We start from the raw sequence: 19,984 nt of genomic DNA, 5'->3' as shown, positions 1-19,984 counted from the left end.
TGGTTTCCTTCTCATTATGAAGCACTTTTACATGCATAATCTTCCACTGTCTGCAGAAAAGTCTTAGGAAGTAAGCAGATGATAGAGATATAAGTACCTCATTCATCTATTGACATACCACAGAGTTTGTCTGTTTCTAAGTGTCATTATTGATGCTAAAAGTTCGGTTGGAATTAGAAAGATGCCATTTATTAAAGCTACAAAATGGTCACCTTATGTGGATTCTTACTTATTCCACACTATGAAGCCATATAAGGTGGTATTATTTTATCCCATTTAAAGAAATGGGAATACTCAGGTTAGGTATATACATAGTAAGGGAATGATCTGGAATGAAGCACCAGACTTTCAGGTACTTTGCAAGCTATCATGTGTTGGCCTTTCTATAATTCACCAATAAGATTATTTCATTAGACAATTCCTGTAGTGAAACGCTTTGATAGCAAATAAACACCCAGACAAGATTGTTAAGGAGCTGTAACTTTGTCTACTATAATGATGATTATGATGATCTAATTATAATAGCTTATTCACTTACTATGTACCTGACATTCTTCTAAGCAATTTTACATATAATTAATTCATTTATTCTTTGTAACAACCCATAAGTACTAGCAATATTGTATTTTAACTTCTATTTTACACATGAGGAAACTGAGGCACAGGAAGTTGAAATGACTTCTTCAAAGTCACACACCTCAATGGCATGTGCCCCTGGTTTAGTTTCTCATCGTGTGAATGAGCCCTGTGCCTGGGGCACTAACATAGCTCCCTGGAGAAATTTTCTTCCTCTTGGTTTAAGGACGAATTATTCCACCACCCTTACTCCTGCATATGAGGGAGTCTGCTAACACTATCTCACTGGGCATCCAAGTTACACACCTGTAATAATGTTCCTGATGGGCTTCACCAGTGCTGTGAAGCCAGAGACTTCGGGCTGTCTGTGCTCCCACATGGGCTGCCATATAACAAGCCCGCTGGCCAGTCGGAACGTGAGGTCAGATTCCTGGGGGAAAGAGAAGATTTATGTCCAATAACTGGCTTATAACTTGTTGAAGGAGCCAGTCATTGCAATGATTAGTATCATTCACAGGATCATTGTCAAAGTAGGTTGATCTTCTAGACCTTCTTTCCTCACTCAGATGAGTGTCTCTAGGGTAAACCGGTAGCCTAAGTTACTATCACAATTACTATGGAAACCATGGTGGTCTGCTTTGGGCAAAATTAATAATTAAAATGGAGCTTTGGACAAAGCATGAAACACAAATTATTGTTTTGTGTTAGCAGTGATCAAGGCCTGTTTATTTCAAGAGTCCTGGCAGATCTCTTGTGGTTATTATTATTCCTCTTAATTATTTAATTGTCCTTCGTTCTCCCTCTTAAATCAATATCCTCAGATATTGCCTATTTTGACTTTCTGTCCTCCAGGCCATCTCTTGCTTTGGCTTCATGGCATCAGGAACATGTATTTAGACCTTTCTAGTATATTGTTTTATAATATTAGCTTCTCAACAATCTTTAATTCCTTGAGGCTCTATCAGGCATTCTCCCCCTTCCACAGCACCTGGCATCATCACAATGCTTAACACAGACTTAGAAATTGGGTGCACAACAGGAGCTCAACAAGCACTTGCCGAATTGCACTGACCTTAAACCCATACTCACTCAGTTTATCTACAATTTAAAGTCTCTTCCAGGGAACACATTCTCTGCTTCATCATTATATCATCTTGAGGGGCTGAGATGTTTAAAATGCCATCTCATATTGTATAAGTACAATTATATGACATTCTGAGATTCCATTTTAAATAACTCAGCCACTGACTGGAATTAAAAACTTAAAAAAAATAAATAAATAAAATAAATTAAACAACTCAGGCTCTCAACCCCGCCCCCCCCAAAAAAAAAACAACCCAGAGATGGAAGCAGAGAACGTGATCACAGATTATTAAACACAACTGAGACCCAGGAACTCACTTAGGGCAGGGATTTGCAACCCTAGCTTGCATATTATAATCACCTAGGGAGCTTTAAATACCCAGGAGGCCCAGGTCTCAATTTCCTCCCTTGCCCAGAATGATTAAATTAGAATCACTCTGAAGTTCTCTGCTGACTTTCATGTGTAGTCATGGTTGAAAACCACTGATCTAGAAGAATAAGAAGTAGGAAGAAATTGGAAAAAAAGAAAAATGATCCTGCAAATGGTGGATCATGGTGGCTCACTGTCAAGGAAACTTCAACTGGAAAGACTGGTGAAATCCACACACTGATACAGAGAGGCTTCTTCTGTAACCTATGGACTGGGATCCCGGTGCTACAACAGTGTACTTGATGGGAAAGCATCTAGGACTCCCTGTGAAGGTATTAGGAAAGTACATAAAGCACTGATCAAATTCTGTCAACATCCATTCTACAAATACGTATAGACCACCTACTGTATACCTGGAACTGCTCTAGGTTCTGGCTTGAATAGTGAACAGGGCATACAAAAATCCCTGCTCTCCTAGTGCAAAAGAGAAGTAAACCAGGCAAAGGGATGTGTCTGTAAGGTGTTGGTATTTTAGACAGGATGGCCAGGGAAGCCCTTGTTGTGAAAGTGGCTTTTGAGTAAAAAGATCTGAATGAAATGAAGGAGCTGCCATGTAGATATTTTCAGAACAAACCTTCCACGAGAAGGGCTCAGCAAGTGCAAAGGTCCTAAACATGCCTGGTCTATCAAGAAACAGCCAGGAGACTGTGTGTCTGGAGTCAAGTAAATGGCAGAAGATTAGAAGAAAAAAATATGTCAGAGGAGTTATTGAGTTCCAAATAAGATAGGGCCTGATGGGTCAAAGTAAGGGCTTCAGCAATTACTGAGTAAGACGGGGAGCCACCAGAGGGTTCTGAGTAGTGGCGTGACATTACTGGATTTATGTTTGATAGGATTACTGAGGCTATTAAGAATAGTTCGAGAAAGGGCAAAAGTGGAAAGAGAGACAGTTTAGGAAGCTATTATTATCATCTAGGTGGAAGATAATTACAGGAGAGAGTTTGTAGAGGGCGAAATGAGCAGTGGTAGATTCCGGATATCTTTTGAACACACAGTCTACAGACTGGAAGTGGAAGGTGTGAGAAAGAGGTGTCCAACATTTTTGGCTTTGATAAAGATGGGCGAAACGAAGGAGGAGCTGGTATGGGGCTATCAGGAGTCTCGTTAACAGACATGTTTAAGTTTGAGATGCCTGTTAGACATTCAACCAAAGACACTGAGCAGACAGTTTGACAGGCAGGTTTAAAGTTAAGGGAACATAGTATGATGGGTGGTGTTAGATCCAGCAAGCAGAGGATTAACAGCAGAAAAGTTTATCAGATTTGTCTCCAGAATTGCAGGAAGCCAAACTTCAGTTGACCTGGTTTTGATGATTTCATAGCTTCTGAGCTCAGTCCTTTTCCATGTTCCTCATAAGTAATCTTGGCACAAATAAAACTTCAGTGGACACTGCATCAGAAGTTAAGCTCTCTTATACTGAAACCCGAGCCTTTAACACTGGCCCTATCTAGGTTAGCACTGAGAGTTATTCTTTTGTTTTCTTTGATATATTCACAACTAGACTGTATATTTATTGGAGACAACTGAGATCTGTGTATTTCTCCTTGAGCATCAATACGGACTTGTTGATTAATTGAGGATAGTTTGCATTTCACAAACAACACCAACTAAATCAAATCATTCTTTAGACTTGAACATCTGCAGAACCTATGGCCTTCTCTTATGTTACTATGTTCCTTTGTAAGTCCTTTTAAGTTGGCTGAATGCATAAGATCTGGGATCCTAATTCCTCTTCTGGAGTCCCCTTTAGTGGGTCATTTAATGCTATGTATGCACGCATGGCCAGAAAGTTGATAGCTGGAAGAGACACTATCATTCAAACAGCTGTGGGGCAGGTGGTCTAGTAAGGTCCTTAGAAAATCTGGAAGACACAGACACTAATAGAATCAATATTTCCACATTTCAGATGCATTTCTTGCTTTTGCTGAAGGCCTGTTTTCACGATAGCATGAAACATTTCTAAATATCTTTACTAGTAGTTTAGAGAAATCTAGTTTAAAAATTATTAATATTTTAAAGTTTAAAGTTGTTTACTTCACACATATGAATTTTATAAAAACCTCCTTGAGGGCTTGGATTTTTATTCCTTGCTATTTCTCTACTCTGAGTAGTGCCTCTCATAGACTAGGTACTCAATAAATATTTATTGAAGGAATAAGTGGATATGATCAAATCATGACATCACACTTAAATTCCTTAGTTATAATAAATACTCAGCATTTTTCACTAAAGTAAATTTAGTTGAAAATAATATATTTGACCGAATTTTTAGATTTATTTCATGTAACATATTTGAGGCAGTTATCAATGAAAATTATAGAATCAATGTACAGAAATCTGTTGCATTTCTATATATGAATAATGAAGCAGCAGAAAGAGAAATTAAGAAAACAATCCCATGTATAATTGCACCCAAAGTACCTAGGAATAAATTTAAGCAAAGACGTGAAAAACCAGTACTCTGAAAACTATAAAGCACTGATGAAAGAAATTGAAGAGGACACAAAGAAATGAAAGACATTCCATGCTCATGGACTGGAAGAAAAAATATTGTTAAAATGTCTATACTATCCAAGCTCATCTACAGACTTAATACAATCCCTCTGATAATACCAACAGCATTTTCCACAGAACTGGAACAAACAATCCTAAAATTTGTATGGACCACAAAAGACCATGAGGAGCCAACACAATCATGAGGAAGAAAAACAAAACTAGAGGCATCACAATCCCAGATTTCAAGTTAGAATACAAAGCTACTGTAACCAAAACAGTATGGTACTGGCACAAAAATAGACACATAGATAAATGGAACAGTACAGAAAACCAAAAATTAAACCCACAATTATATGGTCAATTAATCTTCAACAAAGGAGGAAAGAATATGCAATGGGAAAAAGATGTTCTCTTCAACAAATGGTGTTGGGAAAACTGGACAGCAACATGCAGAATGAAACTGGACCACTCACTTTCTCTTATCAGACACAAAAATAAATTCGAAATGGGTAAGGACCAAAATGGGTTAAGGACCTGAAACCATAAAAATCCTAAGAGAGGGCACAGGCAGTAATGTCTCTGGCATCAGCCAGAGCAGCGTATTTCTAGATATGTCTCCTGAGGCAAGGGAAATAAAAGCAAAAGTAAACTTTTGGGACTTCATCAAAATCAAAGGAAACAATCAACACAATTAAAAGGCCACGGCCTGAATGGAAGAAGATTCTGGAGAAATTTATTAACTCATTAATATTTTTTATTCCCCATAGCATCTGGAACAATATTTCCTTCATAGAGATACTAAAATGATGAAATAATAATACGCTAGTAGTAACAGCTAATACTAATAGTTTATTATGATTTAATCACTGTACCATGTTTTATATGCATTGTCTTATTCCCTTATAAATGCTCCCATTACTCCCTCATAAATGCTCCAGGCCATAAGTAAAACTTGAGGGTCTTGAGCCATAAACTGTGTAGTCTCCCCTGAAAGAGGGTGTGGCTCCCTTTCTACTAATAATACAAAATACTAATCGCTAAAAAAAATGCCAACACTAAAAGCAACTCACATTTGTTAAGGTCCCTTTATGTGTAAAGTTGAGCACTATCGGATGTTTCATCCCAAAGTCCCATAAAACCATTCGTATGTCCGATTTATACTTGAGGGAACCCGAGGCTTGCTCTAAGTCACGTAGTAGAAAGCAGCAAACGCGTGACTCAAATGCAGGCCTGTTTCCAAAACTTAGACTCTCAGCCATGTCCTCAAATAAAATGACGGCCATCGCAGCCACTTCTGCACCTTCCACGTGGTTTAATCCAGAGGATATTTGTCCATAGATAGAAATCTTTATGGGCTCATTATTTAAAGAGGTCTTCTTTCCTGTCCTCTCATTTTAAGGACTATGGACCCACATATCATCACTCCTCGTAGTACCTAGATCAGCTTCTGAGAACAACGTGGGTTTCCTCAATGAGTCATTTATCAAACATTTATCGAGTGCCCCATTTTTGCCAGGCACTATTCTAGACACTGGAAATACAGTGTGACCTGCCTGGACAGGCAATGTCCCTCTGCTTAAGAACTCTGCTCTAGTCGGGGGGATGGGCAACAACCATGAAAATAACCACAGAAAATAATTTTGGGTACTGATAAGTGCAAAGACAGGAAAAAACAAAGATAGTCGTGTGCTAGTGACACCAAAGTGAGAGGAAAATTCTTCCTGAGGTGGTGACATTTGGGCTGTGAGTAAACGGATGAGAAGGATACAGCCATATGCAAATTTAGGGGAGGAGATAAAGGTCGATGTTTCAAATAGAAGGAAAAACCTGTGCAGGCCTTGAAAGCAAGAATGAGTTTGAGGGTGAGCCTCACTGAGCTCGGAGGTTAGTGAAGGAGAGAAAGGCTACTGACATGGTGGGAGATGGGGCCGAGACGGTGGGCAGGAGCCTGGACCTGCGGGTCCCATAAACCAGGAGATGGTCTCAATTAAAATAAGGCTTTTTAGTAAGTGTAACCAACACAAAAAGACTTTTTAAAATGGAAAGTCAAAGATTTTGAAGCAGCTATTTAATTTGACTTCACAACATTTAAAATTTTTAGTATGTTTCATGGGCAATGTGACCAGTGCATGCAAAGCATTTTGGGAATTTACAGGTAATTTCAATTCTATTCCTGGCAGCAACGGGACAGTGTCAAGTGAAAGTGAAATTTAACTAAAACTAAAATGAGTGAAAAGACTCACTAGTTCATTCTCCTCATAGTGACTGTTAATGGTCTCACAACTACCTACATATACATAGGTACACACACTCATATACATTCATATATATAACTTGAAACATTCATTAGGATCCTTATATTCTATTAAAGAACACTTGAGTATACCAATTTCCTCTTATCTCTTAACTTAGCACTCAGATGGAATACTGTAATTTATTCATCCACAGAGATAACAAATAGATCTTGATTTCTCTCCATGTGTTGGAACTATACTGTGTCTTCACATATATTCACCCTGTGTTAGAGGTATCCACGATCGTATGCAATGGAGGATCTGATAGGTTAAGTAATATCACCAAGATCACACAGCTAGAGAGTGGTGGCACAGTCATTTCAAATGATACTGTCTCTTTCAAACCCAAGGGGTACTTGTATATAGTTACATTTTAATACAATGGGTTTCCATGCAATCCTATGTTTTGTATTTTATGCTTTAAGAAATATTTTGAAAAGCAATTCTCAGCTTGTACCACACTGTCAAAAAGTCCACGGAGTAGAAGACATTTAGAACTTCTGCTCTAGACCTGCATTATAAGAGAGAGAGCTTACAAGGTGCTGTAGAACTACAAAGAAGATAATGACTCAGTCTACATGGGGAGTTTCAGAGGAACAGCTTCATGGAAATGATGACACTGAACTTGAGGTTTGAAGAATCATCAGAGGAATACAGGAAAGAAAGAGGGCAGAGCGAACAGCAAGGGTATATTCATGGAATGGCTCCCAGAGCTCGATCGTGAAGATGCCAGTAGGGTGGCAAATGATAAATGAAAAGTTCCTTGACCTTATATGCCATTTTTATATGTTGGACATTATCTTGGGGCAGAAGGAGAACCTTTGGAGATTTTTAAGTAGATAAATGATATGCAGGGAACTGTGTTTTTGAAATCATGTTCAGTGGTTTGACATAGAAATAAAGCCCTCCATGTCTTGGCTTGCTACGAGATCATATAAGACATGGACAACCAAATACGGAACTATGGAAATACCATTTGAAGCTCACCCCACCTCCACTCCCCATCAGCCTAATACTGGCACTCTCCTTACCTTGATCCTGTGCACCAGGGGCGCAAACAGAAACACAAAGAGCTCCACAGTGGCCATGGAGTTCTGGAAGATCTTTCTGCGGTTGTTCTCTTCTTCATCGTTGGAGCTGCTTTGGCAGGGCTGCCCTGGGGAACCCTGGTTTTCTACTTGGTGGATGAAAGCACTGCTGCTGCCACCCCAGCTTGAGCCACGGTCTGTGCCACCAAACCGCTCACTGTTGCAGTCCTGGGGGGCATCTAGAAGCATCCAGTGCAGGGTGTGAAGGAGCTTTGTCTCAGCAACACCCAGTTTATCCTGGTGGCCTGCATGGGGACAATCACACAGACAAGTTAAGATAAACTCTGCTACCAGCACAATGGATATCAACTTCGGGTATGGCAAGAACATCCTTGCTTTGCTCTGCGGCTTGATTTCCTGGGAGACACTAGCATTTCTCTATACTTCTTACAACCACTGCTGGAAGGGTTTCTTTCTTTTCTTTTCTTTCTTTCTTTCTTTCTTTCTTTCTTTCTTTCTTTCTTTCTTTTCTTTCTTTCTTTCTTTCTTTCTCTCTCTCTCTTTCTCTCTTTTTTAAGATTTATTTATTTATTTGAGAGAGAGTGAGAGCGAATCACAGAGGGAGAAGGAGAAACAGACTCACCACTAAATATGGAGCCTGACGCAGGACTCGATCCCAGGACCCTGAGATTATAACCTGAGCTGAAGGCAAATGCTTAACCTACTGAGCTACCCAAGCACCCCTGGAGGGGCTCATTCTTGTCTTGGGGCTTTCTAACTGGTTGCAATCTCTGCAGAATAACATAGTGTCATAGGAGGAGAAACTGCATGTATCCTATCTCTTCAGCCAGATACCCATATATATCTCCAAAGAGGCAGAGAAGTGGTTAAGAGCCCAGGCTCTGAAGACAGCAACTACTCTGCTTTGGACAGTGTGGCCAAGAAACCCCTCTGTAAAGGTAAACTTTGCGCAGAGACCCAAATAAGGGGAAAGCACTGGATGGAAAAGAGCATGTGCACGAACATGCGGTGGATGTTTGTTGGGACATGTTACCATCTGAAAAAAGCAATCCACAAGATAATCTAAAAAATAAGCCTTTAGGCACACGCATGCACACACACATAGTACTACAACGTGCAAGGGGTCACTTTAGGAGTTGAGAGGGCCAAAGAGAAATTGGGTTGGAATTCATCTCAGATGGGAGATAGTCTTCAGCTTCCCTCTAAAGTTTTACTGTTTAAAAGGAAAATATATTCATGTATTACTTCTAAAATTCAAAATTTAAAAATAAGAGAGTCAGTTCCTTCACTGGTAAAATGGAGATCATAGTGGTACCCAAATGAGTGGGCTTTTGGAGAATTAAATGAGATCATATGTGTTCAGTGCCTGGGAAAAGAGTAAGTAGTCAGTGGATGTTGTCAGTGCACCACGAAGAAGAAGGAATGCGGAAGAACCAACCTAACTTGTTCCTGTTTGAAAGCAGGGTTGCAGTGCAGTGGAGGACGTGGGGCAGGGCAGCTTGCACCAGCTCCCATCGGGAAATGCTCTGGATGGCTTCAGAGAGGGCTGGAGAAAGGCCATGCAGCTTGTTCTCTACCAACACGCGTTCGAAGGACTGTGGATACCAAAAAAGAAGAAAAAATCGTGTAAAATAAGGAATTGGAGATTCTGTTGGATGAGCAATGGGAGATCAAGGTAGTACCCCAAGATGCAAATCACTGGATCAAATTTTTTAGAGTGCACTCACATTGCATTTCATGTCGACGTACGTACAATGTGTCAGTGAGCATTTCTTTTTAACCCTTTTCAGGTTTTTGATTTAAAATGTAGGACTTGAATTAGTGTTTTTCTAATTTTCACCAAAATTAGCTTCCTCTAAAAAAAGAGCACAACACCACATTTAACTCATGTAATATTTTATAAAATGCTGCTGAGGCATCCAAACGGGCAGTCACAATTGCAGAACAAAGTGAAATGTCTTTTGTGAAAGTGTCTTGAGGACAGAATTTGAGTTGATGTTCTACAAGTGTTACATAAGATACAACTCTTTCAAGAAATCTGATTTTGGGGTCTCTGAATTATTCCATGTCCTTAGCAATAACGTGACACAAGACATTTCTTGCCTAATGCCTGTAGCCATAAAGATACTTCATATACCTGTTGAATAAAGAAAGGAAGGAAGGGAAAGAAGAGTGAAGGGAAATAAGCAATAGCTTTGCTGGCTTATTAAATCTTCTCTCTTGGCCAAGGATACTTTCAGAGAGTGAAGCATCCCAGAACAAATGTGACCTACTCACAGTTGCTGTTGCTGTTGTTGTTTGAATGGGGAGGAGGATATCACTCGAAGGGGTTAGGGAAAGTATAGTTACCAAATATTAAGATAAGTTTAATAAATATTTGACTGGTATGAATTGAACCCGATTGCTACTTGATCCCCCATGTAATGAGGAAAACTGTGGAAGTACACTAAGTTTCCAAGTATTCCAAGGTTCTAATATCCGAGCTGTATTATTGATATTATTAGGATACCAGAGAAAAAGACATGCTTAATACAGAGATTCTCTGAAGAAAACCAATTACTGTTTGACTCAATAAAGGAAAATAAGAAATTCACCTTCATAAAATGAAAGGCATGGTGAGGTTTTGGTAATGAGTGTAAACAGAGATACGGTTTTTTGTTTATTTGTTTGTTTTTAACTGAGTAAAAACAGATCCAAATGCTTTTAAATTGTTCAGCTCTCAGGTATCTAAGTATTCATTAAGTAAAGGGTAAGTATGGTGGGCATTAAAAGATTATAAAGAATTTACAAAGTCTTGTTGAATACATTTTAGAGGATGAGTTGTGTATTTTATAATGTTAGGACATTCTGGGTACTTAATGTCATTTTCTTCTTAAATGTTACTAATATAACTCATTATTTTTTAAACTCTGAAAACTGCTTTATGCATTTTTATTTCTCTATCTATCTGTGACTTAGTTATTTGATATTGTATGACTACATTAAAAATGCCAGATCTTTGCCAAGAACAGGGAAAAGTCAGGATTATTTTAAGCTAGTATAATTGTAAGCGTGATTTATGGGAGGCTCAGTGATTTCTTAAGTGTCAAATTACTCTAACTTGAGCTAAGTAACAACAAATTCCATTAAAAGGTCCTTATTAAAAGATTATATTTTTAAAATATCTCTGTAGCAACTTTGAAGGGTCGGAGATACAACAAAACGAATTCTTATTTAAGTGTGTGTACCTGTATGTATGTTTAAAACTCTCTAGTTGGCTTTCATCATTTTTAAGGACCCTAAGCACTTCCGAACTCCTAACTATGTAGTCATCTATATAGTCATTTGCAAATTTTCATGATAATTCCTCAATGGGTAGGTTTCTACTTTTAGGTTATGATACATGAAATGTGAAGGTCTTTATTTGAGCTCCAAATTTTAATGAAATCTATGAAAAGTTCATTTTTGCCTCATGATTTCATGTCTTTTGTTTTCAGTTTGTGATTTGGACATTTTTAAGGATATGGAATTCCCTTAGGATCTCAAGACAAGTGCACTCTATAAAGGATACATATTAATAACATTATTTTCATAATTATTTTATATCATCTATTTTCAGACTTGCACAAAACATGCAAGACATAAAAGTTCAGAACTGTATGTGACTTTGAGTAGTTCAGAGGCCCTCATCTCATTCACTTCCACCATAACAGTCTCAATTTTGTTGATGAGGAAAGGACTTCTTATACTGGTCCTGCAAGGCCCTTCACCACCGGGTTCCCTGGAATCTCTCCACCCTTTCTTCTACTGCTCTACTCCTATCCACTGGGGGATAAGGTGCTTTAGACTTGCTGTTCCCCTTTGCTCTTCCCTTACCCATTCCTCCCTCCCTTTTTTCATGGTTTTCTCTAACAATCACATTACCAGGTGAGCCTTACCTATCCACTGCTCTTAACATGGAATCCACTCCAACCCCCGGCTCCCAGCTGCCAGTGCCCCCAATCTCCTTTCTTGCTTCATTTTTCTCCATAGTGCTTATTATGTTTTTTACTATTTGTGAGTGGCTTGACTTCCTCCCACTAGAATGCAAACTCTGTACTTTGATTATTGCTCTATCCCATCATTTAGAACTATGCCTAGCACATAGTAGGTGCTCAATAGTATTTGCTGAGTGAATTACTCTATACAGTCAGTACAATTTAATGCCTTTCTTTGGGTTGAAATGACCACACAGAATATGGAAATAAACATTAAATGGTGAATATCACATACCACACATGAGGCTTCATATTGCTTTCCCAGTTTAGGCCTCAAAAATGCACTGAAAAATTAATAGAGATAGTGGTTATAAGTAAAATTATTAACATCTTTATGACATATTTTTTCAATGGATAAGACACAGTGCTATAGAACTAAAATTTCATGCGTCCCTATAGCTTGTTAATGAGCAGGTGTTGAACAGCTGATGACATTTGCTTTTACATGTGTAATTACATATATGAAAAAGATGTGGATCTCCACATTTTCTGTATCCACTCTTATTCTGAAGACTTTTTCCTAATCAGATTCCAAACTGCCAATGGTCAGGAGTGGTGTACTGCTCATGGGTATAATTATATTAAAAACTAAAAATGAACAGTTTGTGGGTTGTGATTTCTAGAACCTCATTTTTTATCTGGTGAATTTCTAAAATAATAATAATAATAACGATGATGATGATGAAGATGATGATGATGGAAACCTTGTTTCTTGTTTATTAGAATAGGTTTCAGAGGTCTTTCCAGGAAAAAAAAAATGCTTATCAAAAATCATCCTCCTCAGGGACTTGAACCAGGAAGACTACATTGGCTGAATCCGAGCAAAAATGGTTAACAAGTGGGCATAGCAGATATTCGCCAAACAGGAGCTGGAAAAACAACAGGTCACCGGCCTGGAATTACAGCAGGAGATGGAGGGGAAATTGGACGCAAGAGCACAGCCAGTCATAATTATCTTCCCTAGTTCCCCGCCCCCTCTTCCTAGGCTTTCTGCCCTCCCACCCCCTAAATAATGTATATATTTATTCAACTGCCAATCTGCTTGTCGCCAAACTTCACGGAAATATTTTTTAAATGCGTGTTTTTAAGCAGGTGCAGAGGGCTTGCTTTCCAGCCCCAGAGAGGGAGCTGCAGGCTGTGGCGCGGCCTCAGCAGCAGTGGCGGCAGCGGCAGCGGCGGTGACCCAGGCGGCCCCAGGAGCGTCCCCAGCCCAGGGTGGCCCGCTGCGCGCCCTCTGCGCCCCTCACCTGGTTTGCCGCCACAGGAAGGTCTGGATGGGTAGGGGGATGCCGCGGCCGCTGTCTTGCTCCTGGCCCTCTGAGCTCTTCCTCTTCACCATGATGGTGGCTCCTGGGAGTCCTACTGCAGGACCCAGCGCTGGCTCCTCGCTAGCCGCCGCCGCCGCCGCCGCCGCCTCCTCCTGCTGCTCTCCCCAACTCTCATCCCCTCCTTCCCCGAGGCAGAGCCGGCTCTCTCCGCCCTGATCCCCCGTCCCTCTCCCCCTCCCCCGCCCCTCCCCGCGCGTGGAACATGGCTGCGGGAGGAGGGGAGGGCTGGAGGAGCCGCGGAGCGAGGAGGGGGGCGCTCGGAGGAGCTGGCCGCCTCGCCGCCCCCGCGCCCGCTCCTTGCTTTCAGTACCTCCCACTGTGGACAGCGGCCCGCGCGGGCCGGCCGGGCGGAAAAGCAGAGCTGGGGACAGGGTGAAGAGCAGCAGGATGGCCAAAAAGGTCCACACTCCGCATTGCACGCTGATCCCCTTGTGCCTCTTCAACCCCCAAGGATTCGGCTTCCTTCCCTTCGAGCTGCACCCCAGTAGTGTCCCCTGTCCTGCTTCCTAACCTCGGCATCCGAAGAATTGTCACGGTCTGGGGAGGAGGAGCTTTGGGAAACCGCAGAACAGTCACTAACCCTGGCATCATTCACACCTCTAGCAAGGAGGTCAGGAGTCCACCCTTGGGTTTTAGCAGGAGGAGCACATGAAAATTATTAGAAGTGTAAACAAGGAGGAGAGCAAGCTTGAAAGTTTTCTAATGTGAGAATTTATTTTTAAATGGTAACCACAAGAAGTTAACCTTATTTTGGTAAAGCAGGAATATCCACAAACTAACCAGTTGTGGGTATCAGTTACTTATAACTTGAGAAAGAACATTTGAATCATGCTTTTAGAAAATGCTGTTTATTATAGTCCATGAATGTACTTGGGTGATCCTGTTCATCCCATTGATATCTGCCATTTTCCTTCAGTTGTCATAGTCAAATGTCTGACTAGTTTATAGATGGGTTCCTGTTAGGTATTTCATCTAGCAGCAAAACAAATAGGGATGGGGACGAAGCAGTGGAGTAGAAACCATTGCTGTGGACCCAACAATGTGCAAACATAGTCACACACCTGTTTGAACAAAGATATTGATGTAACACATGAAACAGAGAATGAGACCCCAGGGCCTGATCTCACTAGATAGAAATATTTCATCTGTAATTAACTACATGTGCATCTACTCCATAGAGAGAGAATTATGTGGTATATTTTGGTATTTTCAATCACAAAATTAAATTATCCATTTAATGTCTTGAAGTAATCTTTTAATGGGAATTTTGAAACAAGGAAAGATTCTAAATACAGTTTATTCAATGCATATTTATTGAGTCCATTTTATATGCCAAGTACTGTGCTATGTAGATTGCTGTTCTTAGGGAACTCACAGCATTGAAATGAATATAGACATGTATAGAAAAGGGTACCATGGGAGACATGACACAGATTCACTTATAAACAAAAGGACAAGGCAGAAAATATGGGCAGGAATTGGATGGAGAAAGGTTTGTATGGTAAGCTACAAAGTTTGGATAAGAAGACTTTAAGTAAGGCAGTAAAAACCTTTGTTTCCATTTAAGTGTAATTGATATGACTGGGATGTACAGGTTGTTTTAAATAAACAAGCATTGTTGTTGGGAACCCCAGGCTGGAGATTAGAGAAATATTGCATGAGATGCTGAACCAAGGCCATGACAGCAGAGCTAGAAATAAGGAGATAAATTTGCATGATGTTGCAGAGGTATAATTAGTAAGATTCAATAACCAAGTGGGTATGGGGAAAGAAAAATAGATAGTACGGTGGTTAAAAGCTTAGAGCTTGGTCCAGACAGTTTCGTCTCTAGCACTCCCTTGTCCTAGATATAATACCCTGGGAAAGGCTCTTGGCCAAGGTTTCCAAATAATCCTACCTCTCCCATAGAGATGTTGTGGGAGGATCAAATGTTAATACTTGTAGAAAAATTTAAGAGAGTCCCTAATCTATACTAAGCCTTCAATAAATATCAAGCAAAGCTCTAAGTTTTCTGTTTTGAGCAACTGAGTAAATGATGATCTCATTCGAAGACAGAAAAAGTTGACAGGGAGAATTATGTCCTTATTTTAGGTGTGTCTATAAGAGCATTAATGAGTTTCCCTTAAGTCTCTATTGGAAATGTCAATGGATATCATGAAGAGGCAGCTAGAAATATGGATATGAGGTTCAGAAGAGTTAACTAGGTAGGATAGAGCAATTTCTGTGGCTAACACTGTAAAAAAAGTAGTTGAAGCCATGGAAGTAGTTAAAGTAATCCAGGCAAATATATAAAAATAGAGAAAGAAAAAAAAGAGCCCAATTTACAAGTCTAGGGGACATCAACTTCAGTTTATTGCCACAAAGGATGTTGTTGAGAGTTGACAGCATAGGATAGGATAGTAGGATAGGCAGAGTTCTAAGATGGCCCCAAGATTCCCACCCCTGGTGTATATGTATACCTTCTAGCAGTTAATCGAATACTAATCTAGGTGCTGCTGTGAAAGGATGTATATGAAGCTCAAGGTTTTAAAATTATTAAAAAACTTTATTTCTTAAAGCAGTTTTAGGTTTACAGAAAAATTAAACCAAAAATACAGATAGTTCTCATATATTCTCTCTTCCAGTCCAGTTTCTTCTATTATTATTATTTTTTAAAGATTTATTTATTAATTTATTTTAGAGAAAGAAAGAGAGAGTGAGGAAGGGGAGGGGCGTACAGAGAATCTCAAGCAGACTCCCTGCTGAGTGTGGGGCCCAATGCAGGGTGCAATCCCACAATCCTGAAATCATGACTTGAGCCGAAATTAAGAGTCAGACACTTAACCGAGACACCAAAGCACCCCTAGTTTCTTCTATTATTAACAAACTTACATTTGTGTGGTCCATTCGTTATTACTGGTAGCCAATATTGATATGTTATTAATAACTAAATCCGTAATTTAAAGTTCATTGTATCTGTTGTATCACTGTACAGATTTTGCCAAATAATGTCATGGATCCATTATTATGAATCATATAGAATAGTTTCATGCCCTAAAAAAGTCCTCTGTGTTCTACCTATCCCTCTCTCTCTAAACCATGGCAAACACTAATCTTTTTACTGTCTCTATAGTTTTACCTTTTCCAGAATGTCATATAGTTGAAATCATATAGTATACAGCCTTTCCAGATTGGCTTCTTTTACTTAGTAAAATGTATTTAAGTTTCCTCTATGTCTTTTTGTGGTTTGATAGCTCATTTCTTTTTATTGCTGATAAATATTTGATTGTATAGATGTACCATAGTTTGTTTATCTGTTCATCTATTGAAGGACATCTCAGTTCCTTTTAGTTTTTGGCAATTATTAATAAAGATCCTACAAATATTTAATGTGCAGGTTTTGGTGTGGATGTAAGTTTTTAACTCATTTGGTTAAATACCTAGGAATACAATTGCTGGATTGTATTTTAAGACCATGATTAGCTTTGTAGGAACTGCCAAATTATCTTCCAAAATGGTTGCACTACAGAATTCTTTAAAAACAAGAGATGTGAACATATTTATGGGCCGGAATTAAAGAGTTAAAGAAGAAGAAAATGTTGAGGATATTTGAAAGAAGGGATAATAAATTAACAAGATTCTGGAGGATACTATATCTAGCAAACGGAAAGATTAATCATTCTCTGGTGGAGAAATAATTCCGAAGATGGGAGACAAACAGGAAGAACAGTAGAGGCTAAATCATCAGAAAAACAAAGTTAAGCATATGAGAGTGTTCAGGCGTGATGACCTGTGTAAACTGTGAAGTGATTGGTAAGGTCATTTTTTAAAAGTAATGTTTGATGGGGGAGGAATAGGGCATTTGTAAGAAAAATATTAATAGATAACATCACTGAATACTTATTATATGTCAAATTCTATTTTAAATGTATCAATCAATTGATCCAAAAAAATTCTGCTATCAATATTTTAAGAAGAGAAAACTGAGACACATGAAGGTTACATAACTTGCCTGAAGTTACACAGTAAGTAATGAAAGAAATGATGAAGTCAGCTTCAAAGTTCTGCCCCAAGTTTTTAGTATAATACTGAGTATTGTGCAGTTATGGGGGTTTGGAAAAGGTGCTATGAGTTTGGAAAAGGTGTTATGAGTCATGAGAACTGCTCAATGACATAGGAAAGAATTACCCTGTTGATGATAGAAGATGAAGAAGAGCTAATGGTGCTTTCCAATCCCAAATGCCCTTAAGGCATTGAATCATCTAGGAGTGGAAGAAATGTGTAATAAGCACTGCCAAAATCAGTATTCAGAATCACTTTTTAGTGGAGAATCAAGATTACCATGATGGTTTACTTCTTAGATACCCAGTGAAGGCCTCCAAATATTTTTTTGGCTTTTGGGAAGAAACCTGCCCTCCTTAACTGCTTTCATCCACACTGCCTTCCGTCATGAATTTCTTTTTCAATTCAGATAAACACTGTTGGAAGAAAGCTAAGAGCTGGGTTAATCTGGTCAGTGGTACCATCACAGTTAACAAACCAGCTCCGTTGTAATCACTGCATGATATTATCTCACCGTGCAAGACTGAATTGGATGTGGAGCTTTCCCAAAAAATGGTGCCTAGTGGTGAAGTGACCTTGGGCAGAAGAGAAAGTGGCTGCTGGGCCTTAGAAAGCATGGGAAAGGAAATTGCAAAAAGATCCAGACAGATGCAGTTAGATGTATGTCAGCTTTGAAGGTTCTCTTCTTTTAAATGGAAGAATGGATTTTGATAGTGGCCAGATGTTTGAGTTGTCAGGTGAATATAGAAATAAACCTTCCTGGCAGGTAGGTTGAACAGAGGAGAACTCTGACTGGGTCTTGTAAAAGATTGCTTCAGTAAGCAGAATCCAGAATGCTGTGTAAGTACACGAGAGCTAGTAGTAATAAAAACACTCATATTAATTAATAAAAACAGTTTTTGACAAGAGCCCACCATTAATCTGTGGCAACCCTTTAGAATTTAAATGTGAAGCATGACTGCTGTTATCTTATGTCTGTCAGTAAGAAGTGTACGACGAATACATTGAGACTGTAATTCTGGAGTTTTAGGAGAAAGGCCACGCTTACTTTAAGGTCACTCCCATTATGCAAGAATGGATATACCCAGTGTGTCTTGGGCATCCTTAGTCCAAATAGTTGATCTCTCTAAGGACGGCAAGTGCTAGTGGTCTCTCAGTGGGTAGAACAAAGCTCCAAATCTTCCACAGTCCGTGCTCATGTAAGCTCCTTACCCTGGTTTGCAAGGGTCTTCATGATCTGACTGCATTGCATACAGCTCTTCCTGCTTCACTTTGCTCTAGATACAATGGCCCTTCAAGTACCTTGATTTTTTGGTTTTCTTCCATAGCTGTACAAGGTTGGCACCTTTTCACTATTCAGGTCTCAGCTCAAATATAATCTCCTCTTATAAGACTGTTTATTAACCTGCCTAAAATAATCCTCCCTATTCTCTTTCAGAAATGTTCTACTATAATCCTCTGTTTTTTACTTCATAAAACCCATCATCTTCTGAATGTCATATTTACTTATTCTAACGTTTGTCTGCTCAGCCTAGAGAATAGCGAAAGAATCTATAAGATATCCAGAGATAAATATAACAAAAATATTTAATAACTTTGCAGAAAAAATATAGCAAATTGTTTAAAAGCATAAAGACTTACAAAAACACCATGTTCCTAGGTAGGAAGACTCATTTTCAGAAAGATATATTGCTATGCTTTAAATCCAATGTTTTTTCAGGATTTTCATAAAACCTTAAAAAAAGCTGTTCCTAAAATCCATATAGAAGAACAATGAGTCAAGAATAGCCAAGACAGATTTGAAAAAGAAGGAAATGGTTGAGGAATTATAAGACAATATAGTAATTAAGGCAATGTGATTGGTAATAACATAGGGATAGAAAATTTAACCAGTAAAGTAGGATAAAAAGTTCAAAAAATGAAATATGAAGAAATCACATGTGATACAGTGTAATGTGTCATTTCTATTCAGAAAAAAGTAAATTGAGATTCTTACCTGAACCCTACCAAAAAATAAATTTTTCAAAACGAGTTAAAGACCTAAATGTAAAAAGCAAAATTTAAATTTAAAAAAAACCCAAATAGTTCTGATCTGCTCATTTTTTTATAAACACTTTGAATCTTGCTTGAGAAAGACTTAAAAAGTTAAAGGTATACAAGGAAACAGAAAACTCAAATAGATTAAATATTTTCTGCATTGAAAGACTCATAAAAATAAAGATATACATCCTAGAATGGGAAAAGATACTTGCAATGCATTCAGTAAACAAAAGATTAGAATCCAGAATATATTAAGTTTACTAAAAAAAAAAAAAAAGAAAAAGAAATCAATAAGTCAAGACAAAAATTTGAAAAATGAGAACATGCTTGAATCTCATCAATAATCACAATAATCAATATGCTCAATCTCATCGATAATCTGGGAAAATGCAAGTAAAAAATTAATTCCTCTCCAAATCCATAAAGTTAAAGAACAAAAAGCTTCAAAGTCTGATAAATTTAGCTAATGCAATAAGACAATAAAAGGAAATAAAAGCTGAGAGGAAATAAAGCTTGGCTCACAGATGACATGATCATCTGTGGAAAAAATCCAAAAGCATTGACAAAAAAGTCCTCCTGAAGCTACTATGTGATTACAGCAAGTTTCCTGATTCAAGGTTAATATAACAAA

The 19,984-nt window shown here is 38.7% G+C and overlaps 1 protein-coding gene across 15 annotated transcripts in view; it reads right to left on the bottom strand.

Moving 5' to 3' along the window:
* The window catches only part of UNC80 (unc-80 homolog, NALCN channel complex subunit), a 225,750-nt gene extending 212,337 nt beyond the window's left edge, over window positions 1–13,413 (bottom strand). For 13 of the 15 annotated variants that reach the window (XM_019802892.2, XM_019802900.2, XM_019802902.2 and 10 more), the window contains exons 1-5: window positions 13,192–13,413; window positions 12,180–12,228; window positions 9,367–9,523; window positions 7,911–8,212; window positions 883–1,006 (exon numbers count right to left, since the gene is read on the bottom strand). In XM_019802892.2, coding sequence (XP_019658451.2) covers window positions 883–1,006; window positions 7,911–8,212; window positions 9,367–9,523; window positions 12,180–12,228; window positions 13,192–13,283 — 724 coding nt within the window. In that variant the 5' untranslated portion in view covers window positions 13,284–13,413. The remainder of the gene's footprint in view (window positions 1–882; window positions 1,007–7,910; window positions 8,213–9,366; window positions 9,524–12,179; window positions 12,229–13,191) is intronic. The other 2 variants (XM_002922358.4, XM_011228850.3) reach the window with 1 other exon arrangement.
* Window positions 13,414–19,984: the final 6,571 nt, after the last annotated feature.

This window comes from Ailuropoda melanoleuca, chromosome 2 (assembly GCF_002007445.2).
Source record: "Ailuropoda melanoleuca isolate Jingjing chromosome 2, ASM200744v2, whole genome shotgun sequence".
Classification (NCBI taxonomy): domain Eukaryota; kingdom Metazoa; phylum Chordata; class Mammalia; order Carnivora; family Ursidae; genus Ailuropoda; species Ailuropoda melanoleuca.
The sequence above is the reverse complement of the archived record's forward strand: the minus strand, read 5'-3'. Positions and strand labels throughout refer to the sequence as shown.